The sequence below is a fragment of the Neovison vison genome, chromosome 11 (genome assembly GCF_020171115.1).
Source record: "Neovison vison isolate M4711 chromosome 11, ASM_NN_V1, whole genome shotgun sequence".
Classification (NCBI taxonomy): domain Eukaryota; kingdom Metazoa; phylum Chordata; class Mammalia; order Carnivora; family Mustelidae; genus Neogale; species Neogale vison.
Window position 1 is genome coordinate 118,435,465 of NC_058101.1, and position 25,950 is coordinate 118,461,414.

A 25,950-nucleotide genomic window follows, 5' to 3' on the forward strand; every position below is an offset into this window, starting at 1 on the left:
ATAAGATCTCTGTGGGCTCTACTCTCATAGGACAGTTATAGTTTCCCTGGAGTCTACATATTTGCTAAGTACTCCAAATAAAGAAGATATTTTGAACTAAGATGAGAACATTTTTAAATTTTACGGAGATCAACCCAGTCTAACCATGGAAAAAGTGGAGGTATTAGGTATTCAGCACAAAGCAGTAGGGAAGCAGAGGAAGGGTAGTAAACTTGCTATCATAAAAACATACTCAGATACTGAGAGCTAGCTAGCCATATGAATTTGGTTGGTCAGGTCATTTTCTTCAGTCTATAAAATGAGATGATAATAGTTGACATACTTATGGGGGCAGTTTTAGAGTTAAAGAATATGATAGCTCTTTGTAAATGATAAAACTATTCAGACTTAAAGAGTAGTATATTGCTTTTCTCTTGTGTTTTTTTTTTCTTGATTTTTATACTTGCAATGCCTTTCAATTCCTTGAATGCAAGACTGTTTAACACAGTGAGGGTGATGCTCTAGCATTACATTCCATTTCACTGGATGAAGTGACCTAAAGAATGGTTTGTAGGAAGTGTCATTACAACGTGTTATTAAAATTGGGGTGCCTCGTGGCGCAGTAAGTTAAGAGCCTGACGCTTGATTTCAGCTTAGGTTATGATCTCAGGGTCATGAGATGGAGCGCCACAGCAGGCTCCACGCTCAGCAGGGAGTCTGCTGGAGATTTTCTCTGTCTCTCTCTCAATTAAATAAATCTTTTAAAAAAATCCTATGGAATCAAATTTCTTGAAACTCTCAAAACCTTCTATCCTGTTTTTTTTCCTGTGATAATTATATATTTATGTGATGATCAAAATGAATGGCCAAAGAAATAGTTTATACTGTATGAAACTTTGTAAAAGGATTATTCTTTAAGAAGAACTGGAAATTAAACCCTTTTTGATATTAGCATTATTGAGATATGATTCATATAACCCTATAATTCACCTGCATAGAGTATACAATTCAGTGATTTTTGGTAAAATCATAAGGTTGTGCAACCATCACTACAAGCAATTTAGAATATCTTCATTACCCAAAAGAAACCCTGTGTTCTTTAGCTGTCAACCCCTATTGTGGGCTGAATGTGTTCCCCAAAATTTACATGTTGAAGTTCTAATTTCTAATCTCCAGTGTGATGATATTTAGAGGTGGGACTTTTGGGGGCTAATTGGGTTTGGATGAGGGCATAGAAGTGGCATTCCCGTAATAGGATTGGTGTCCTTATAAAGAGATAAGGGGGCCAGACTACTCACTCCTTCCCATCATCCAAACCCACCATGGGAGGATATAGCAAGGATTGGCAGCCAGCAAGCCAGGGAGAATTCTCACCGGAACCTGACTATGCTGGCACCGTAATCTTAGACTTGCCTTCTCTAGAACTGTGAGAAGTAAATGTTTCTATTGTTCAAGCTGCCCATCTGTGGTGTCTTGTTAGAACAACCCAAACTAATAAAACAACTGTCAATCTCCCTATAATCCCCCTATCCCAACTCTAGGCAACCACTAATCCACTTTCTGACTCTAAAGATTTGCCTCATCTGGACACTACATTATAACCCTTAGGCAGATGTGGAAACTGCTTTTACTTCTCACATAAGAATGGCATGTGAATGGGAAATAGCTGGGGAGGGATAGGGAAGGGAAGAGAGGGAGGGAGGAAGGGAGGAAGGAAGTGAAGAGAGGGAGGGAGGAAGAGAGGAAGGAAGGAAGCAAACAAGCAAGCAAAGAAGTAAGGAGAAAACAGTACAAAGCCCAAAAAGTTGATTTTTGAAATTAAGATACCTAACTAAAGAAGAAAAATACTGGGCAGTAGCGGAGAGCAGAGACACAGGATACATTTGATAAAAACCTTTAAGGTTTGGGGTCAAGAAATCATGTATCTTCTTATCAGCTATAAAAACAAAAATCAGAAAAGTCGAACTCAATGGAAATAAAAACAAAGAACTGAACTGCCTTACTCAGATCATATTCGGTGGAATTAAAATGCTAGAAAAAGTTAAGGGTTTCGAAAGAGCTTAAAGTGATACATTAGTATTTTGCTGTCAGCAAAATGATCATGGAAAGAAATACAACTTCGCCATCTAGATTAAAATAGCCCCTGAAACCCAGATTAGGAACCAGCAGCCAGCCAGAGCAGACCATGTAGTATTTTTATCAGTGACTCTCCTTCATTTTCAGTTCCTTGACTTAGCAGAAACTCCAGGGTGCCTGGCCCCCAGGGCCTCTGCCTGGCACACACCTGCCGCATCCACAGTGCTGAGCTCCCTGCGTGCCACCTCCCGCCTTCATACAGTGTCTTCTCTTTGTTAAGGAGTCCCCTGTCCATTCTCTTCCTCCTGGCAATGCCTCCATGACCCTCAAAAATCATTCCCAGTGTCCCTCATGTCACCTCACCCGCCAGAGCTTGGTGCTTGAGTGTAAGATCCAGTGCTCTGGCTTCCCCACACTTGGATTTGAACCCCACCCGTGCCTGGCTTTCCGGCCTCCCCCCTGGTGAATTACCCTTTCTAAGACTTGTTTCGCTTATCTGAAAAAAATCCAGTTAGTGCTTCCTCTCTCAAAGGTGTCTTTGAGGGTCGACTAAGAAAATGTGTGTGAAGCTCTTAGCCCAAAGCCTTGACTTGTTATGGTGAGGCCTCAACGCGTAGTAGCTGTGTATCCTTTTCTCATAGTCATTACCAAATTTCAAGTTTCTGTCTCTCCCCGGCCTATAAATTCTCTAAGGATTTAGGCCCTATCTTACTAGCCTGTGTATCTGCAGCACCTCTCTTTGGCTCTGATGCATGGTAGCTACTCAAAAAATGCTGAATGAGCCCTTGTATCCGGCAGAGGAAGGGTTCGTTAAGGGAAAGATGAGAAGATAATTTGCATTGCTCTCTGCATATTTTTGTCTCCCTCGAGAAATCCACTTTCAGACTTAACACTCTGGGAAATTAATATCTGTTAAATAAAAACTATATTAACAAACCATTAATAATTTTGTAATGGCAATTTTTTTAAAGACTTTATTTGAGAGAGAGAGTACACTAGCAGGGGGCAGCAGCAGGGGCAGATGGAGAAGCAGACTCCCTGCTGAGCAGGAAGCTCGAGGTAGGACTCGATCCCAGGACCCTGGGATCATGATCTGAGCCAAAGGCAGACACTTAACCAACTGAGCCATCCAGGTGCCCTAATGGTAATTTTTTTTTAAATTAGTAAAAATAACTTACTCTTTCCTTATTTCCTCCTGCATGTATCCTCATAGTCTTTTTAAGTCTATTTAACTAAAGATTAGAAAATATTTTAACTTACTTATTCATGTTCTAAAAATATTTTTTCATCTACTAATATCAACTCCACCATAAAGAAAATGACTGTACATAGCATTCTAAATTATTGCCTCCCCAAGGCAATCAGTGATACACATCACTTTTCTGAACAAGAATCTCAAAGACAAATGAAAGCTTCCAGCTGCCTTGAAAATAGCTTTGTGACTAAACCAAAAAGTTCTTTGAGCCCCAAACAACCTCTGGGTTTGCAGTGAAGTGAAATAATTTTCTTTTCCTGATCTCAAGCCAGAACAAACAGATAGAGTGTGTGGCAAGGCTCTATTACCTTGCCTGAACACATCCGTTTCTGGGTTCCCTCTACACCACAGAAAGTACAGCGTTTACATTACTGGCATAGTGGCAGAATTCCCACCTCAGTTGTGCCACTGAAGAAAAGAAATTAATTTCTTGTTTTTAAGGACGGGAGAAAACCCATGGCATAGTTGTGATTTCACTAAGTTTTGAATACAAGGGAATAGGATAACTTAAAATAATCAACATGCACATATCTGAAAATGCTCCTAGCTGGCCCAGTTAATTTTACAAATAAGAAACAGTGCATGTTTTCAAAATAGTGGGTGCCTGGTGGGTTAAAGCCTCTGTCTTCTACTCAGGTCATGATCCCAGGGTCCTGGGATCGAGCCTCACATTGGGATCTCTGCTCGGCGGGGAGCCTGCTTCTCTTCCTCTCTCTCTGCCTGCCTCTCTGCCTACCTGTGACCTCTGTCTGTCAAATAAATAAATAAAATCTTTTAAAAAAAATGAGTGCATGTTTTCAAAATATCATATCAAACAGTAGCATTAGCACTCAGCAAAGTCTTGACGATGCTAAGTTTTACTCACCACTGACTGAGCATCTGGAGTGTTCTAGTACCCTGCTGGATGCTGGAGATGGTACAAACTTAAAAACATTCAGGAGGTGAGGCACGCATCTGAACTCACGAATTCTGGTGTTGTGTTGTTCATTTATAGCTATGAACAGTGTATCAGAGCCTGGAGGAAGAAGCATCGCCCTCTCCAGGGTGCCAGAGATGGCTTTCCAGATTAGATGACACTTGAGCTGCACAATAAAATATTCGCCAGGCCGAGAGAGGTGGAGGAAGCGTTTAAGACGGAGGGAACAGCACGTACAAAGAGGAGGACTTACAAAAGTGTAGTGAGTGGTCTACAGAGGTATGTTAGATTAGGGAGGGACCTTGTGTGCCAGATTCAGACTTTTGGTTTGTATCCCAAAGCAATGGGAAAGTAGCAGAGGCTTGTAAGTTAGGAGTGTGAAACTGGTAGAGTATCAACAATAAACTGGTATGGGCAGCAGGAAATTGTTTTGTTTTGGTTTTTTGTTTTGGTTTTTGTTTTTTGGTAGACAGGGGTAGAATAAGCACAATTTGGTGATTGACCAAATGTGGGACTAGGAATAAAGTTCTTTAAGGAGAGTCGGTTCTGTGACTTCAACACATGTCTCCAGCCGAGACCCTCCACAAAGTGCAGTGTGTGCTTCCCGGCTGCATCAGGCAGTCAACACATAGTTCTGCTTCACTCTGGACTCTCTGAGTGTAAGGGAAGACACAACCGAAGATAAAGGAACCTCCCCCTCCCTGATGAGGAGCTCTTCCCTGACGGTGCACACCCTCCATCCCTTCAAATCTCTGAATGATGTTCATCAGAAGGGAATCCAGAGATGGAAGTAGTTAGGTGGATGGGAGTGAAATAGAATGAAATGTTCATTTGTTCCCTCCCGGTCTTTTTTTTACTCCAAAGACAGGACACAGGCTGATAAAGAATGTCACAGTCGTAAAATCAGGAAGAATCCAAAGAGACTATGTGTTCCTGAGTCAACCAGGAAAACAATCTTTAAAAGAGACTTGGAGGTACTCTGTCAACTTCTCCAAGGCTTTCTAGAACTATGTTGTCATGCCCACTACTGGATTTTTCTGGGACCGCTTCCTATCTGCTTATCTGCCATCCAGACTGGACAAGTTCTATGGTTCTTTGACCCAGAGCTGACTCTGGCAATGGGGCAGAGAAAGATTGTTTTGTTTCTGTCCAGTGGGAACATAGATCTTAATTCAACAACATTCATTGAGTGTGCATTATATATATCAAGCAAGAGAGAAGTGTAGTTGGCACAGTGTTTTAGAACAGTGTTCTTCAGCTGTGGGTCATGACCTATTAGTGGTCATAAAATCAGTGTAGCAGGTTGTGACCAGTATTTTATATAATTTTACATAAGTAAAATGTAACACAATAGAAAATATCCAAACAAGGGCACCTGGGTGGCTCAGTTGGTTAAGTGCCCAACTCTTGATCTTGGCTAAGGTCTTGATCTCAGGGTTGTGAATTCAAGTCCCCAGTGTTGGGCTCCAGGCTGGGCGTGGAGCCTACAAGAAAGAGAAAGAAAAGGAAAGGAAAGGAAAGTGAATGGGAAAGGGAAAGGGAAGGAAGAGAGAGAGAGAGAAGAAGGAAAGCAAGAGAGAGGAAGGAAGGAAGGACAAAAGAAAAAGGAACTATCCAAACAAAGGATAATTTCATAAATTTTGTGTCCATTCTATGGGTATGAATAAAGATGTAAAATGTGTTTCTAACCGAAACATGGCCAAAAGTTTGTCTTTAAAAAATTTTTTTTAAATATTGTATCTGGACTACTTAATGAAGATAGTTCATTTGAATGGGGGTTTACTACAGTCCTGGAGATCAAATCCCCATGTGAATGTTAAATATCAATTCTAGTCATAGCAGATCTATAAAGGAATTTTCACAGACAACCTTTTTGTAAGATGGAGACACCTTTGTTAGGGAGGTTCTTATTTCTGAATTTAGGGGAAAAAATTTGATAGATGTAGTCATTTTCTAGGGCTGCTGTTGCAAGTAGAGGGGCTTAAAACAACAGAAATGTATTGTCTTACTGTTCTGGAAGCCAGAAATCCCAAATCAGTGTGTTGGCAGGGGCATGTGCTCTCTTGAGGCTGTGGAGAAAGATCTGTTCCAGGCCTCCCTGGAACACACAGTGTTCTCCCCATGTGCATGTCTATGTTTGTGTCCAAACTTCCTCTTTTTAGAAGGGTGCCCATTATACTGAATTAGGGCCCACGCTGATGATGACTTTAACTTGATGCCCTCTGTGAAGACCTTTCCAAATCAGGTCACATGCTGAGACACTGAAGGTTAGGGCTCCCACATATCTTTCTGAAGGGACAGAATTCAACCCATAACCAGTATATTCAGATTTCCACTAGGCGATCAAGAAAGTGGTAAAAACATTTTCCTGTCTTATTGAGAAAAAAGTTATCAATTTTGCAAGTCTTTTTGTTTGGTCTGTTTATTTTGCCTCAAAAATAATAGCTCTTAGTGTTAGCTAAAAATTCATGTCCTGTGACTATTAACAGCTTCAGCTCTTTGCATTAACCCTTTGGTCAGGAAAACTGATTTGCTCTTAAGCTTCAATAAGTTGTTTTTATTTTTACTGGAGAAGTGTCGTATTCTTAGTCATAGCATGCAAATAATACAATTAAACAAAACTTATAATACAGTATCCTACATCTATAGAAATACTTCCCAGAATTATAGCTGCAAACACCTAGCTATAAACCAATCTGAAAGCATTTACAATTGTTTCCCGAGAAGAACAGGGAGATTGTTTTTCTTTTCCATATCCCTAAGTGGGGCCAAACCAAAACTCTGAGCACACCAGCTGCTACATCACTCCCATGTTGGAGTGGTCCATGGTTCATGTCTGGGACTGGGCATAAATTCAAAGCTCTCAAGGAAGTGTGGCACTTGAGGCTTTGCAGAGAAAGGAAGGAAGGGAAGAAAATGTGCTAATTTTACTCACCTCATCATTCTCTAAGAAAATTCTCAACATGAATAAAAACCTTTAATTCTAGGGGGGGGAATGCTTACTTAATACTTTTAATTGTATCCTTTTGCTCCCTTACTTAGTGTCCCCTTTTTTGCTCTTTGTTTTGTGTTAGCCCCCCATGGATGGTTTTTCCTAGTTTCTTCCATGAATAGAACCTAATCCTTAGCATTTACCTGATTTTTTTTTTTAATTCTCCTCAATACTCAAGGAGCACTTGCAAACTGTTTCTTCTAGCTCAATCACTTGAAAATTCAAACTGTGTAACTAAATATGCAGGTGATGTTCATTTTTTTTCTTTTTCTGGTATCCAGCCACAATGACCAGTTAGAACATTGGACTCATTGGAACATTTATCAGAACAGTTCAAAAGGGAATTGAATGGAATGGTGATTTGATCCAGCTGTGGAAGTTCCCTTCTGAATACCACACTCTTAGGATTCCCCCAACAGTATTTGTTTTTTCTCAGACATAGAAAGCACTACACATTTTATGATATCCATTAGCTTGCTGTGTAATTAAATTGATAAACATTGTATCCCGTGCCTTCTGGTTAGAAATTAGTGCAACTCTTGAAGAAACAAAGTCTAGGTGTGATTCATTTCTATGCATTTACCAGTATTAAGCCCTATAAATAAGTTCTATTAAGACCCCACTAAAAACATTGTATCTGTTACTGCCCTTCTCAATTGTAGCTTCCTAGATTTGGACTGTTACTTGGGTCTATTTGATAAATGTTATTCCCAGAGGCCATTGTTTTGAGAGCATATATGACCACATGGCTGAAGAAGTTAAGCTCCTGATTATGATTGCCTGACCTGCACAAAGTGCCTGCCCAAATCTCTCAGTGTATGTTCAAATTTAAAAAAAGAGAAAAAAAAAAGATAAACTGGTTGGCTGCTTAAATTTGGCCATTATTCAGAGTTAGCAAACAAGAAATAATTAAAACCTGGGGTTTATACTAGTAACCAAGGAGGAAATTGAATGTATTCCTAGTTAGTAGAGTTTGTCATTGACTTAATTTCATGACACGCACTCGCTTTTTCATTCACAGTATTTGTGCTTATTTTAAAAAATTAAAAATGAGTCAGAATTCTCAATTTAAAATTTAAGCCAAAAATTATGACTAATTTAATATCATTGCACATGCCATTAAATCAACATAAATCCAGGAACAGGAATAACCCCTATAAATAGATACTTGGGGGCCTGTAACAATAGTAAAATATCCATTTGTACAAATGTAGAAATGGTGACTTTTTTCTAAATGTAAATTTTGTGGAAAAGTTTATTTTATCAGTTCTATTTAGAAGAATTGTCCTTAGCCATTTCTTCTTAAAATTGTCTTTAAAATCAGTGCGTTTGGGGCACCTAGGTGGCTCAGTCATTACACATTTGCCTTTGGCTCACTCAGGTCATGATCCCAGGGTCCTGGGATCTAGCCCCGCATCTGGCTCCCTGCTCAGCAGGAAGTATGCTTCTCCCTCTACCACTCCCCCTGCTTGTGTTCCCTCTCTCACTGTCTTTCTCTGTCAAATAAATAAGTGAATAAGTAAATAAAAATCTTTTTAAAAAATAAATGATTAAAAAAATAAATCAGTGCCTTAAATTGATTTTTAGAATTAGTTGATTTAATTTTAAGTCAGTGCTTCAGTTTTGTTTCAGAATTTATACCCTTGTCAAGTTACAAAACCCAAGGAAAGGGTACTTTGATGAAAAGGAAAAAGAGAGATATGCAAATTAACTACCAAAATTGATTTATTTTCTTTTTCTTTTTGAATCCTGTTGTTCTTCTTGAGTACTGTGCATGGGTCGGTGCCCTATTGACTGCCGCTGATTTGAGTAAATCTACTACTGAGTCTGTTTTGTTTTATGTAAATTTCAGTATTTACACTTTCTTTTTGGGAGCGTGTAAAATTAGTCAAACTGCAGGGACATACCCAAATTAAGAATTTCTGATTTCATCTTTCATTAACAACTTTACCTTGTTTTCAGGCAGATACAGCCTGAAAAATACTTGCTTAAGATGAAAAACTCAGGGACGCCTGGGTGGCTCAGTTGGTTAAGCAGCTGCCTTCAGCTCAGGTCATGATCCCAGCGTCCTGGGACTGAGTCCCACGTCTGGCTCCTTGCTCAGAAGGGAGCCTGCTTCTCCCTCTGCCTCTGCCTGCCATTCTGTCTGCCTGTGCTCGCTCTCTCTCCCTCTCTCTGACAAATAAATAAAATCTTTAAAAAAAAAAAAGATTAAAAACTCATGTTTCTATCAGGAGATACTCTTATATGACCAGTACATTCTAATGAAATAGGCACTTTACACATGCTGCCCATCATCATATACCATGAATGGACTAAGGTTGGTGAAGAGTCATTATAATCAGAAGCATGATATGGGGGATATAAACTCCACGAGATCTTGCTAAGGGCTGCTGCCATGAAGACTGGCCATCACATCAGTCTTCTTCACTTATTCACCACCACCACCCCATATTCTGATAGCTTAAGACTGAAGGGAAGATGGTAAATGACAGAAATGGACTAACTTGTAATACAATAACTCACACATCACTGGCTGTGTGACCTGCCCCTGTTAGGTGCCCCCTCTGAGCTTACTTACCTTGAGTTGAGGAGCAAGTACCAGGAAGGGTTTTGATAAGGATTTACACGAGTTAATTAATGTTGGAACACCCAGTAAGTAGCACCTGGCTAATGAGTACATGTGTGAGGGAGAAAAGATGTAAGAGAATAAAGGATTGATTTTGATTGCCTCTGTTTGCTACAAAGAAATTTAGCACATGCACACAAAATAAACATTAGCCAAAACATACCAACAGCTGTGTTTAGAACTCTGCACCATCTAAATCTTCTCCCAAAAGCGCTTCTAAGTTCCAAGGAAACCAACCATATTGCTAATTGAATCTTCACTAAAGTATCCTTGTTAAATTTCATTAAGATGTGTTGCATGTTAGAGTTAAGGATCTGTTGTGGGCATAAGAATGTTTAGTACACTGCCCCCTTTATAACACATGGAGGCAATGTGCCTATAATAATAAAACCGTTAGAGGTTTTTAGTTGCAGCCTTCTTGCATAGTATTGGTCATAATTAATACTTTTTGACAGTGAATCCTTGATTAAGAAAGCCAGCTCCAACATTTTTTATAATTTGTTTGGTTCAGTGTTCTCAAGGAATTTTTTGAAACCACTGTGTAAGCTCCTTGTACCAGTTTTGCTTAACGTAGTCCCCTCCTGTAATAGCCCTGCTCCCAGTGGACATTTCCCAAATGTCACCTCTAAGGCTTCAGCTGTACAGCCTGACTCTTCAGCTGTGTCCTCAGTCCACCCACATTAGAGTCCATAACGAAGCTGATCCATCGTTTACCCACCACTTAGGAAGAATTGGCAACACTGGTTACAAACGTTGAAGTCTTTGGCAACATAAACATTAGAATAGCTAAGCTATAATGAAACTGGAAACCAAAATCAGGCAAGAATGAAAAATAGTGTGTCATTGTTTATGTGCCATTTTCCAACTAAAATGTTAAGACCTTTTCAACTTCTTGGACAGGTGTGTTTGTGTGTGTGTGTTTTACAATATAACCGTGTAGTGAGATTTTGCCAGGATAATATTACCAACAGAAGCAGACATTCCTCTTTTCATCAGTGATCCTTTAGAAAATAAAAGATAAGCCAAGAGAGGGAAAACCGAAGTTATCTAGTTGCTTCCCCAAAGGTGGTAGACACCCCAGGTGGTGTATAAGATTAACCATGGGGTACAAGAAATATTCGGTCTTCTTTTTGCCTTTATCTAATAGTTTATTCTTCTACTTTTATCTCTTTAATGATGCACGTAATTAGTAAAAATAAATACTTAGTCATATATTGAGGGGAGTGCTGTTTAAAAGTAAATTTTATGACTGTGTGATCACTCCAGCAGACACTAAGGGAAAGAGACTCATTCTTTGCTTTGAAGTCATTTATCAGAAGAAAAACGTATGTTAAGGGGAAAAGTATTGTATATATCTTACATTTTTTAAAATACTTTTATATTAAGCTTCATATTGTTGTGTTTGAAGAACGTACACTATTGTCTTGGTTGAAGACTGTAAACTAGTTACATAATTTCAGTTATGTCCTTACACGTTATCCATACTCATTAATACTTAGAGTAACTACAGAAGACACCAAGCCAGTGTTTGCTGATGCATCTTTCATTGCTAGGGCATCATTCCTGAAGTGGTTCACCCTTAACGGGAATATTTTGTTGTCTGTTTCTTACTTTCATCATCATGGTAATGAACTATAATTAACTTTATTGAGATAATTGAGTATGCAATCATTTTAAGGGTTTATGTATAATGTGTGGAACTTGGATGGGGCCTGTAGAAATAAGGTAGTAAAAAGCTTGCTTTTGAAAAAGTGATGTGACTGACTTTTGCCTGAGGCTAATCTTGAGAGAAACCTCTCTTGATGGTCTCCCATGAAGAAGTAATTGACCTTGGCTAGGTCCAAGGTAGAGGATGTTTTACTAACTTTACTCCATTGTGAGATTAGCTCTCATGTGTCAAAATAGAATTTCTGACAGGAAGAATAGAGTTTTAGTAAAATTGATATGTTAAAATATTAACAGAAATTAATACAAAATTTATTTTCCCTTTAGTTCACAGGAAGATGAAAGACCTATGTCGCCTTTCTATTTGAGGTATTTATTTGATTTTTGTTGTTCTATTACAGGGAATGAAAGAGGGGTAGGGCTTCTTTGCATTTATTTGCCCATTTTAATTCTTTTCAATTGAGTATTCTACACTGTGACCAAACTAAGCTTATTGGAAACCTTCATAATATTCCTCATGCAGTGTTTTTCTTCTCTTTGGTTTAAGAAATCTTAAATTTAGTAGAGCTAAAAAGATTACAATAAGATACTTTATTTTAAATTTATTTTATTTTAATTTATTTTATTTAAATTCAGAAATGTCAAGGTACCTATTTTAAACTGTTAAACCTATTTTAAACATTAGAAACTGCCTAATGATTATGCTGTTACCTACATCTTAAAAATTTCTGTTCCATGCATAAATGCAGGTGTGGGAGGGGTGTGAGCACAAAGCTTCAACTATGTTAGATCATTTTCTATACAGTAGTGAATTGTGAAACTGAGTATTCAGCAAGTTCATGGAGTGCAGGGTTATTTTCTAAAGCTTATGAAGCCAGAAAAACAACTATTTTAAAACAGGTGAGTTTACAGAATTCAAAGTAGATGTTATAACTCTTTCTGCAATTTTGAAATCTACTTTCTTTAAAAGATGTCAGGATTTGAGATACATAGTTTGTTTATTTCTAAATCTGATTTGTTGCGATAGTCCCAGAGTTAGAGTTAGACTTTAATTCAACCAACAATAGTTCAGAAATGTGTCATAAGACTTTAGTCTTAGCCAAGTAACTGCTTTTCAGCACTGTTCCACCCTTCAGCGACTCAAAGCATATTGCATAATCACATTGTGGCAAAAGAGAGAACATCTGAGGTTTTAGTCTGAGACAACATGGTGGTCCAGTTGATTCACTTTGGTTTCCTGCCAACCAAATCAGCATATTTTGGTTTGTAGGCTACCTCAACTATACAGCTACTATAAACACATGAGGATGTTGTTGCCGAGTACATGGTGACTCTGGTATTCGTTATGTAAATACACACAGAAATATCAAACAAGTGGTTATCCTATATTAACGGAAATTAAGTTTTACATGGTACAGAAGACTACAGCACCAGATCATGCCAGCAAATGAGAACTGCCTCTGTCTTATTTTTTTTTTAAAGATTTTATTTATTTATTTGACACAGAGAGAGAGAATACAAGTAGGCAGAGAGGCAGGCAGAGAGAGGGGGGAAGCAGGCTCCCCGCTGAGCAGAGAGCCCAATGTGGGGCTCCATTTCAGGACCCTGAGATCATGACCTGAGCTGAAGGCAGAGGCTCAACCCACTGAGCCACCCCGGTCCCCCACCTCTGTCTTATTTTTATTCCTCTAGGTAATATTAGTCTATGTTTTACATGGTACTGAATTTTGTCTTTTTAACAATTTTAAAAAGCTGATGGGGAAAAAAGGGTTTATAAGTCTTAAGACCTTAAGAGACACATAATTGTGTTTTCTAATATGATGATTTTTTAAATTGTTTAGACTAATAGTATGTCTTGAAAAAGAAATTCTGTACTATAACACTTGGTAGAAGCTTTTTGAGTCATAAAAACTAAAATCTTATGGAAGTAGTAAAAAACAATGAATATGCCTACTAACCCACATGTACAGGAGAGGTAAATTTGCAGAAAAAGGAAGTTACCATCAGGCACTCCTTTGGAAATTTTAAATAAGTGGAGCTATTTCATAAATGGAAAAAATAATTATTATTTGTCCTGAAATTAAAATCTCAAATATAGTTTCTTTTTCTGAATAACTACATGGTAGTCTTAGAAATTATGTAAGAAGTAAATTGGTACAAGTTAATTCAACTTTTTAAAAATTATCTCCTTGACAAGAAGTAGGAAGAATCTATTTGTTTTGTTTTGTTTTGTTTTTAAATTATTTGTATGGCTGCTTTGAGATTAACTCTTCCTGGGTTATTCTAACACACAGAATTTAAGGAGAAAAAATACAGGATTGTTAGCTATAATTAAAATTCTTCCAGATTTTTGAACTAAAAACATAGCATGTCTACTGACAGTTTAATTTATAAATTAGTGCACTTTTGCACTACCTCTAGTAAGAGCAAATGAGTGCCTAAATATTGTAAATGTACTTATATTTCTGTGGTCTCTTTGTCTTCCATTCCTTTTTCTTCTACTTTATTAAGATTCCCTTCCTACAATTCTCAGAAAGGCCAGTTATTCCAAGACTCATGAATTTCATAACAATTTGTCAACATGATAAAAAACTAAATTGGCTCTTTTAAAATCCAAAATCATGTTTACTGTGGCTTTGGAAAGTAAAAAGTGATTGGTAGTTGGAAAATGATATTTTTCCTGACTAGGAATATTGAATATTGAGTGCGGTGTATTATATTTTGACAGCGTTAACTGGTCAAGGGTTTTTGGGTTTTGATTTTGGGCTTTTTTGAGGTGGGGGGGGTGGCATGTAGACAGAGAGGAAAGGTCCAAACAAGAGATGAGACACATTGGTTGAGCTGGGTACTCATCAGAAGTAGATCCAGCCACAGGCAGACAGGCAGAGGGGATGGGATGCGGCAGCTGGTCAGGGGTGGGATATTCAGAAGGTAGTTTATTCTGAAAGGTCCAGCATGAGGTAGAACAGCAAAACTCAGTATCTGCAGGTCTGGGAGTGGGCAGTCTCAGGAAGACTGGATCAAAACAGAAAATAGAGCACAGCAGGGCTCCAGTGTCAGAGGGAGGAGAAGAGATGATCCATAAAGGAATTCAGATACAGGACATCAGACAAGCATCCAGCTCTTGGAGTGGAGACAAGGTGCATTATTTATAATGAAGATAGAGTCTGTCTGTGTGGTAGAGGATAGAGATGGAGAGCATGCAGAGAACTTACAGTGCACTAGTGGAGGTTCTAGGCCCTTTCTTTGGCTTGGGAAAGGCAGGTGGGATCCAGGAACTGGGAGACACAGAGGCCATTGCAGTCATTACCTTGCTCCACATTACACCTTGTAGAATTCCAGTTTCTGTGATTACGACTCTCTGTTACAAGCAGTCATGTCTGAACCACATGGCAGTCTACTATACATTTCAGTTGCCTTCAGTTTTTTTCTGTAGTCAAGCAGGACATACACTCATATATTCTCATTCTAGATTAAATATCTGCTATGGTAAGAACTCTGTCTTCTGTAATTTCAGCACTTCTCCACCCTACCCTAACTCACCAGAACTATTTGTCCTTTTTTCCCCTCAAAGGAAAGAAACAGTAGCTACGAATCTGCACTTGCTGCCATCTCCTGTGGCAGGATGCCTGCAGCTACAGTAGCTCAAACAGCCGGTATCATTGTTCCCTCCATGCTCATTAGAGATTAGCACCCTGTTGAAGTGATTAAGGAAATGAAAGGGAAGAACAGGTTATACCAAACCCTTAGCAAGATTACTACAGAAAAGGCAAGAACCTGCAGACTTCAGGTGAAGAATGTCCTTGGCGAGGATGTCCATACCCGGGGCTCTCATGGGCTCGGCTGAACTCCCAGAAAGGCACTCTATCTCAATTGCTCAGATTAGCAGCTTGCTGTAGGTGTTCTGTGCCACATCTAGCCTGCTATAGTCTGAATTCTCTTGCCTGTCTTCCAGTCCGATCTGGCCAGGATCTGTTGCTAGTTCCACTTTTATTTGTCAGGGGCTTCACAGTCTGCAAACCCATATTTTGACTTCTGTGTTTATTTCCACTGGGACTGAGACTCTTAATCTCTACTTTCTATTCCTCCATATCTCTATCCTCTCTTGCCTCACCCGTACTACCTTCACATTCCTTATGGCTGGATTCAGGTCCTACCCTGATCCCATCCCAACCTGTCCTGTCCCATCCAACTTCTACATTTGAATTCCTTTTTCTTAAAAAATTTCTGGATTATACATACAGTTGTATGCATGGATGACACATACAGCCTATATATGAAGCCTGTCCCTGCCTGCACTTTATCAAAATCCTAAATGTGCTTTAGGGGCTACGTACCTGTAACCCATCTTATTCACTGGCTCTAAACAGCTCATCTGGCCTCTGAGTAGTGGCTCCTTGCTCACCTAACACCTACCTTTTAGCCTGCCCTAATCATCCTCTGCTTTTTCTTTCTTATTTTGTGCTCCATTAAAACTCTTAAATTGACCATCTTCATCAATTTCAGCCCAAGTTTTAATATACAAGATACAAATTAAAGCTAAATTACTATTTTAGCAGATTTGGAATAGCTTAGGGTCACTGTCAGTATGTATACGTTTTCCGATTTTTTGAATCAGGAACATCAGTTAGATTTGTATCTAAATAAGATTTTGGAATAGAAACTCATTCTTCAGTATTTTAATATTTTTATTCCTTGAAACCAGGAGTCATTAATTTGTGAAAGTCTTTTAATGGTAGAATTACATTGAAGAAAAACTTAGCTTTGGATAAAGTGAGATTAAAACATTACCTGACATTAGATGGGATCAGAAAACTATGTGACACCATTCCTACCCTGATATGTAGAAAAGTTTTTGTAGAGCATTTATGAATAACTCTTCGGGGATTACCTTTCCAAACAACTTGTGCTAGAATTTGTAGGTCTATGATTTTTTTTTTTTGGTCCTGCTTTATCAAATGTTAATAGATTCTTTTTCTTCTTGACTCTGTTGTATGTTTTCTTAATTATCATTTTGAGGTAAAAATCTCTCATCAGTTGGGATAGTTTAGAAAAGCGTAATATATCAGGCATTATATTTGTTGTTGACTAACAAGTGCAGTGAACAAGCAGGCTATTTACTTGATTATCTACTTTTTTTCCCACCCTAGATATTTGGGTGTCTTTAGACACAAATAACTATATATTATTAACATTATTTGTTTCCTTTGTCCTTTTTAACTAGAACAGTGTTTCTCAACTAAGGAGGCACAGCATCTCTGCCTGTGGAACTCTTTTTGAGAGAGGGGCAGGAGGGTAAATACAAACAACAAAATATAGATAACATAAAATTTATCATTTTAACCATTTTTAATTATTCTTTAATGTCAGTTCACCATCTTAACCATTTCTAAGTGCATTTCCACTAATAATGCATGAATCCAATTGCTCCATGTTTTTCTTAACAGTTGTTATATTCTGTTTTTTGATAACACCATCATTATGATACATACTTTGTGTACTTTAAAGATGCTGGGATCTCACTGGCCAAGATTCTGAGCCTTGAGTGGTTTTGGGTGTCCATATTTTCAATAAGTATCATGAGATAGTATTTTCTACAATAAGTGCTGGGAAAATAGGATACCCACATGCAAAAGCATGGAATTGGCCTCTCACCTAATATCATATAGAAGAATTAACTTGAAATAGATCAAAGCCCCAAAGGTAAGAACTAAGCCTGTAAGAACTCTTAAAGGAAAACATCAGGCAAAAGATACACAACCCTAAATTTGGCGGTGATTTCTTAGCTATGACACCAAAGGCACAGGAAATAAAAAGTAGACAAATCGGACTTCATGAAATTTTTTAAAGTTTTACAGATCAAAAAAATAAAAGACTATCAGCAAAAAGGAAAGGAAGAATGGGGGGAAATATTTGCAAATCATTTATCTGATAAGGGGTTAATATCCAGAATATATAGAGAACTCCAAAAAATCAACAACAACAAAATGATTTTTAAAATGGGAAGATAATTTGAATAGACATTTCTCCAAAGAAGTTGTACAAATGGCCAATAAGCACATGCAAGGATGCTGAACATCAGTAATCATCAGGGAAATGCAAATTAAAACTATAATGAGGTATCTCACCTCACACCCATTAGGATGGCTGCTTTGAAAAATAAAAATAACAAGTGTTGGCAAAGAAGAAGAGAAATTGAAAACAGGGTCACAAGGTCCCAAAGAGATATTTGTACATCCATGTTCATAGCAACATTAGTTGTAATACTCATAGGGTGGTTGCAACCCAAGTGTCCATCAGTGGATAATGGATAAACAAAATGCAGTATATATACACAGTAGAGTCTTATTCAGACTAAAAAAGGAGAAAGCTTCTGATAGACACAACATGGATGAACCTTGAGGACATTTATACCTAGAGAAATAAGGTAGGCACAAAAAGTCATCTGTATATGGGTATTTACCCCAAAGATACAGATGTAGTGAAAAGAAGGACCATCTGTACCCCAATGTTTATAGCAGCAATGGCCACGGTCACCAAACTGTGGAAAGAACCAAGATGCCCTTCAACGGACGAAGGGTAAGGAAGATGTGGTCCATATACACTATGGAGTATTATGCCTCCATCAGAAAGGATGAACTTTTGTAGCAACATGGATGGGACTGGAAGAGATTATGCTGAGTGAAATAAGTCAAGCAGAGAGAGTCAATTATCATATGGTTTCACTTATTTGTGGAGCATAACAAATAGCATGGAGGACAAGGGGAGATGGAGAGGAGAAGGGAGTTGAGGGAAATTGGAAAGGGAGGTGAACCATGAAAGACTATGGACTGAAAAACAATCTGAAAGTTTTGAAGGGGCGGGGGGTGGGAGGTTGGGGGAACCAGGTAGTGGGTTTTAGAGAGGGCACGGATTGCATAGAGCACTGGGTGTGGTGCAAAAACAATGAATACTGTTATGCTGAAAAGAAATAAAAAATTAAAAAAAAAAGACATTTGAGAGAGAAAAAAAAAAGACATCTGTATGTTCCCCTTATGTGAAGGGCAATGTAGTCAAATTCATAAAGTCACAAAGTAGAATGGTGGTTGCCAGAGGCTGGGAGGAAAGAGAATTGAGAGTTACTGTTTAATAGGAATAGGGTTTCAGTTTTAGAAAATGAAAAGAGTTCTGGAGCTGAATGGAACGAGTTTACAATGTGAATATACTCAGTGCCACTGAAGTGTACACTAAGAAATGGTTGAAATAGTGAACGTTATGTGTGTTTTGCCACAAGAAATTTGAGGGGAGAAAAGTGTCACATAAGAGATTTTAATGCATATCCCTAGCTGAAAACCACTAAACCAGACAACTACTGCAAGTACTATTTTATACTGCAGAATGGTTATAAATTTAAATAATGTTCATCATATAATTCTCTAGGGATTCAATATTGAGTTCTTGGTATCATATTTTTTTTACTTAGTAAGAGACAAGTATAGATTCTGAGTTTTATTCTATCTGTTAATTAAAATATTAAGCATATTTATTAGGCTATACTGATAAAGTATATAAATTTTTATGGTTTTTATGCTTCTCCTCATGTCTTTCATCAGCATGATAAAGCGAAGGAAAAACTGACTGTCAGGTAATGACACCTTTATGACCATTCTATCTAGAGCTCTTGTTGTTTCATTCTTCAGCCTTCTTGCCTTCCTATAGATTTCTGTTTATAAGAACTTCAGATCTGAATAAAATATAAATCTTTAATTTAAACAAGTAAAAGACCAGCTTTACCTAATGTAACTATCCCAGGCTTCCCATTTAAATTCTAATGATGATATCAAAGACAAAAACTAGAGACAGCTTTGTAACAATGATAAACCCATGTATCAGAGGTCACATCACTGGGATAGGCTGAGAAATGTATTTTCACTTTATAGACTTCAGTTCCACCATCTAGACAATACAGATGGCCACAAAGAGAGAATGAAGGGAATAGGGGGGTGGGGAACTAACTTGGATTCCTTCCTTTGTCTACTGCACAAACTAGAAAAATGAGTGACATTCCCCCTACTGAACAGAAAGTTAGTTTCTGAACCATTCGGAGCTGAACTGCATATTCTTTTTCACCTCTCTGCCCCCCTTTAGCTTCTTTATGTCAGCATCTATTCAAAGACTAGAACATTTAGTATACAAAACTATCCCCCTGGGATGTTCAGTTACTTAAAGCATTGGAGAAGAGGATAAAAAGGAAGGAAGATTACCAGGCATAATGAGTGTTTTCAAGAGTACACTGTACAAAAACAAAGTACAAATTTATTCCTGATTCTCCAGCTTAGTCAGAAAATTGGACCAAATAGGAAGTGCACCTATTTAAGCATCATAGATTGTTCTAGGGCAGACTCATATATTGGCCCTTAAAATCTAAATTCATGAGCAGGCATCTGCATACAGCCAAGGGATGATGAAATAAACAAGAACAATCTACCCACCCAGGTTTTGGTAATGACCTGCCTGAATTGATGGATTCTCCTCAAGAGCCACAGAACACAAAGAGCTATTTGAAACTTATAAAGAGAAATTACAAACTAAGAGAAAGGATGACGTACCCTGAGGACTCAGTGTAAAAACAGATTTCAGAGAATTGCTTTTTACATGATTCAGAAGAAAACTTGAAAAGTAATATTACTAATCTTCTCCCCAAAATGCTTAAGGACATAACCAACCCTCTCTGAAATATAAGTGGGAACCTGCAAGGGCAGAATAGGTTTACAATTACAAGGCTAGAGACATGGAAGAATAGCTGAAAGGGGAGGGAAAAGAGAGCCAAGAAATGTATTAGCAGAGATTTCAAAAACTATGTAGGAAACCATAAAGAGCAGAAATTATTAAAAATAAATCAAGTACATGATGAGAAAGAAACTTGAGAAGCTCCTCCAGAATGAAGAGAAAGGATAAGAAAAAACTGATAGAAATAATGTTAGATATGAAGGTCAGAGATTAGAAAGTCAACCTAAAAATTCTAACTCCAAGGAAAAAACATACATAGTAGAAATAAAAGTAGAAATAAAAGTTTATGCCCAGCTAATTGAGAGATGAATTTTATAAGACATTTTTTTTTAAAGATTTTATTTATTTATTTGACAGAGAGAAATCACAAGTAGACGGAGAGGCAAGCAGAGAGAGAGGGAAGCAGGCTCCCCGCTGAGCAGAGAGCCCGATGCGGGACTCGATCCCAGGACCCTGAGATCATGACCTGAGCCGAAGGCAGCGGCTTAACCCACTGAGCCACACAGGCTCCCAGAAATTTTTTTAATTAAGTGGTAGAAACTGATTAGACTCATAGGTGAAGGGACAAAGAAAGTAATAAAATTCTGTATCTTTTGTCTTGCATGGAAGGTAGGAGAATAGACGCAGGAGTCAAGAGTTTTGAGGGTTTTTTTTTGTTTGGGGGGTTTTTGTCTTAGTTTTAATAATTAAACACATATGAGTATAAGAAGCAACCACCAGTAGAAATTTAAATCTCTTCAGAATATAAGAGGAAAGATAGAAATCATAGGAAAAGGAAGCTCCCACATTAGAAAACATAAAGCAAAACAAAAGTAGAATAAATACATCAACTATGACAATAAATATATGTGGCCAGATTCTTTGATAAAGAATTACAAAACAAAACAAAACTTGAGCTATATTTTGCTCCAAAGAGCCATACCTGAAACAAAATGGCACAGAAAGGTTAATAAGAAAAATCTAGAATTTATATCTGACAAATGCGAACAAAAAGAAAGCAGAGAGAGCAATATTAATACCGGGACAACTAGAGTTCATATTTGTGAAACAAGACAAACCTGGACTTACTTAATTTAGTATGGACTAAACACATAAAGGCTATAAATAAGCATGTATAAAATAGCACAGCTTCAAAGTTTAAACTCTTAACAAGCGTCAACAGGCAAACACATTTGAAATATAGAACTTATACATCTAACTATATGTCTATAAGAAAATTTAGAAAATAAATAACACTGAGAATTTTATATAATCAATGAGATTTAAAATAAATGAGCATTACATACTAAACTTTGCACCCTGTAAGTAGTGCACAAGAATTCCTACTACTTTCTAAAGAATTATTCAACTGTATCTGGAAATTCTTGAAGAGTAGAAATGTTAGTGTTGCCTGGGTGGCTCAGTTGGTTAAGCATCTGACTTTGGCTCAGGTTGTGATGCTGGGGTCCTGGGATCGAGCATCGGGCTCCCTTCTCACTGGGGAGTCGTTTTCTCCCTTTCCCTCTGCCCTCCCCACTTGTGCTCTTCCTCTCTCTTAAATGAAGAAATAAGATCTTTTTTAAAAAAGTAGAAATTTTAGCAGTCATATATTCTGACCATGGTGTAATTGATAACAAAAAATTTCCAGTCACCCAATGAAAGCTCTCCTAAAGGAGGAAAAAATTCAGAGAGGAAATAAAAACTAATTTAGACTATTGATAAGAAAAAGGGGAAACATACATACCAAAATTTGTGGATCTAAACTCTTTTTAAGTGGTGATTTCACTTTCTTAAGAATGAAAATAAATGAGCCACCCAATCAGAATTTTAAAACTTTATAAAAGAAGAAAACCAACCTCTTAGAAATTTAGAAGGTTTTGATAATAATAAGTGGGAAAAAGAACAGAACTGATGTTTGAATCCAGAAAATGGTTCTTTGGGAATAAAAATGAAAATTATAAAATAGAAAAACCTCTGGTAAACTTTAAAAAAAAAGTACAAAACTAATAATCAGAACTGAAGTTTGTGGTGGACGGATATAGTAGTTTTTAAAAAATTAAAGATTGTTCAGGGTGCCTGGATGGCTCAAGCGGTCGAGGGTCTGACTCTTGATTTCAGCTCAGGTCCTGATTTCAGGGTCATGAGATCAAACCCTTCATGAGGCTCCACACTAAACAGGGAGCTGCCTGAGATTCTCTCTCTCCTTTCCTCTTTTTTCTCCCCCTCACTTACTCCCTCTTTCTCTCTCTCAAATAAATAAATAAGATATAGACCCTCAACTCTATGGTCGAATAGTCTTCAACAAGGCAGGGAGAAATATCCAGTGGAAAAGACAGCCTCTTCAATAAATGGTGCCGGGAAAATTGGACACCTATGTATGGAATAATGAAACTCTTATCTCTTACACCATACACAAAGATAAACTCAAAATGGATGAAAGACCTCAGTGTGGGACAGGAATCCATCAAAATCCTAGAGGAGAACATAGGCAGTATCCCCTTTGACATCGGCCACTTCTTTCAAGACACGTCTCCAAAGGCAAAGGAATCAAATAAATAAACAAATTTTTAAAAAATAAAAGATTAAAGACTGCTTGATAGAATTTTATACTGATAAACTTGAAAATCTAGAAATAAAAAATTTTCTGGAATGTACATTTTGAAAAGAAAATTCTATTTGAACCCAAAAAAGTACTTTGAATAATCTGCTCTAAGAAAATAACTAGATGTATAGCCAAAGGTTTATATGAATAGCAGCATTATTTGAGAAAGATTGTGTCCTTATTGAAGCCAGATTACACGAGATAGAATCAGAACTGTGTAAACTTGAATGAGATATTAAACCTCTCTGAACCTCAACTTCCTCATCTTAAATGATTATACATAGTGAACTATTTAATTTCATTCGTAATTTTCCTTTACAAAGACCTTAGTCCAAAAACTAAAACTCTGAATTTCTTTTTTATGCAAAAACATGCTAAATATGTAAAACTGAAAACTCCAGTAATTAGGGCCTGAACAAAAAGCTATACAAAAGGTGAGTATTTTGATATTTTGATAGGCTCTATTTAATTTGTTAGAAAATATTTGATAGATCATCAAAATGATTTTAATAGATCATCAAAATATTCTAGGAATGAAGAATAATTTTTTTCTTAAAAACAGTTCTAATATTTAAAGGAATATGAAGTGTGAGTTTTGAAAAAGTTTGAGGATAAACATTTTCTTCCTACTAATATCCATGTAGTATGTTTTCAATTTATGTTCTAGTATTCTATGCATAGTATATGCTTTTTTTAATGCATAGTATATGCTTTAAAGCCAAACTTACGTTTTTTAGATCCAAACTATCTATAACACTACCACAAAAAGGTAATACAATTTTTGTCAAAGTTTGAATACCTATAAATGCTCCATTAACTTTCTGTATATCGTAATCATAGCTAAAAGTTAAAGCGAAGTAAATATTGAAAATCAGGGATATTTCTTTTAATGTATGACATTGTCCATGGAAGACATGGTTTTAATGAAAAAGTTTTAATTAGAAATCTGTTATAACTATAATAAATAACACTGGATTCATCTTATAATGTTGATGCTGCATATCAACTTTTAGTATTTTAAAATAATACTAAAAATATTATATTCTGTTAAACAGAGAAATTAGGAGCTTCGTGCTATTTTGATAATTAGTTACACGATCTTCATCTTTGCCCAAATTAAACATCACACAACTGTCTTTTAAATCCTGACTTTTTTTTTTTTTTTAAAAAAACTCACTAAATGTAAATATTCTAGAGGGGAAAAAAAGGGATAATTCTGTTCACCTAATAGTTCCTATTGAAACAATAATACTTTACCACAATAATATTTATATACCGCAGAAGAGAACATACTGAAGTAAGAGAATGTATAAAAAAAGAGAACACGTGCCTCTTCAAGATGTCGGATTTTAGTAGACTTGAAATCTCTTTCTTTTTATATGTAGATTTCTTTATTTCAAATCGAGAGATCTAATTAAAGAATCACTTGTCAACAGGCATTCTGTGCATCTTATCACATGCAAATTTATAGACTAGTATTGTTGAGCGTGTGGGGCTTCCAGAAATGTAGTTTAGGTTTGGTTAATAGAGATGCAGACTAAATATATTTAAGTATACCGTAGAATATATTGCAGAGTAGGCTCAGAATCTGTTCTCAAAGACTGTACCAATAGCGAATGCAGCTGTGTCCTCACTCACAGGAGGCTTGGGTCATGAAGTTGACCCTAGCTCTGGAGTCCGCAGAGAGACTTATCTGTTTTCAGTTTTGAATACTTGGCTTTATCAACATTAAGAAATGATCTCTTCCATATTCAAGTGTTTATACTGCATAAGTAGGAAACTTTGTTATCAGATCAGTCAAGGGCTCAGAAAAAAAATTAATTTCCCTTCGCTTTCTGCAGAGGACAAAAAGCAAGTTCCATTGTAGACCAAGGAAATCTGTATTTTTCACTTTAACTTATTTGATTATTGCCCATTTGTCGTTTTTCTTAGAATTTCCTTCATGAGTGAATTATAGCTATGGAAATAGCCCCTGCTTCTGTCATTAAATATTCTTAGAAATCTTGCTATTGGTGGATTATTAAGCACATCCCACAGGAAATATACAGGTGGCTGGATACCTGACCAAAGCTATATTGGTGTTTAATAAACCATAACTATGACTGAAACTGTCATAATATTCAGTTATAACCTTTTGTGGTGATTCAAACTTTAGGGCAGTAAACTTTTAGAGCTAAAAGAAAATCACAGGGACCACTAGCCAAGTCTTTCATTTTCTGTATGAAGAACCCCCCCCCCAGAACAGCCAAGCTAACCAGCAATCCATGATTTCAGCTAATTAACTGCGGAACAAAGACCAGAACTTCTCTTTTCTGATTCCCAGTGGAACATGTTCTCAGAATACTTTCTTTAGAGAAACTCTGCTTAAAAAACATGAAAATATGAACATGTTAAGTATACCAAAAATTGTAAAGGACTATTAAAGAAACGTAAAACTATAAATCATCATAAATTTGACCTAAGATCAACATATTAACAAAATTGAATATGATTTAATTCCTTGCTTTTGTCATCAATCTATTCATTTATTTTGCATTCTGAAAATGGCTCAGTTAAGCCTCTGCCTTTAGCTCAGGTCATGATCCCATGGTCCTGGGATCAAGCCCCATGTCGGGCTCCCTGCTCATTGGGGAGTCTACTTCTCCCTCTCCCTCCGCCTGTCCTCCCCACTTGTGCTCTCTTTCTCTTTCTCAAATAAATAGATAAAATCTGTTTTAAAAAATTTAGATGGCTTAGGTCATTTTTCTTTAAGCTATGAGGAAATCTTGATGTGTTGCCTTTTATTCACTTACGCTAGTGTAAGCTTTCCAATGCATACCCTCTTCACTTAGATTAGAATGTTTAAAAATAGCTATTGTGATATCTAAGTAATTGAAGTCTTGAAGACTCTTAGTTTCAGGGAATTACAGCTTTTCTAATCAGTGTCTTCCACAAATCAACAGCATCAGAATCACTGTAGAATTTGTTAAAAAGGCAGAATATCCGCTTCTCAGGAAGCTTCACCTTCCTGAGACCTAGAGGTACTGAATCGGAGCCTGAGTGAACGAGATCCTGGATGACTCCGATATGCTTTAGAAGTTGAGAAGCA

At 37.1% G+C, this 25,950-nt stretch overlaps 1 protein-coding gene across 12 annotated transcripts in view; it reads left to right on the forward strand.

The window, feature by feature from the left end:
* FAM13A (family with sequence similarity 13 member A) overlaps nucleotides 1-25,950 on the forward strand; it is a 362,418-nt gene that overhangs the window by 265,705 nt on the left and 70,763 nt on the right. For 10 of the 12 annotated variants that reach the window (XM_044224511.1, XM_044224510.1, XM_044224506.1 and 7 more), the window contains one exon: nucleotides 11,840-11,881. The exons of the other annotated variants lie outside the window; for them this stretch is intronic. In XM_044224511.1, the coding sequence (XP_044080446.1) occupies nucleotides 11,840-11,881 (42 nt within the window). The remainder of the gene's footprint in view (nucleotides 1-11,839; nucleotides 11,882-25,950) is intronic. 12 annotated transcript variants of the gene reach the window in all.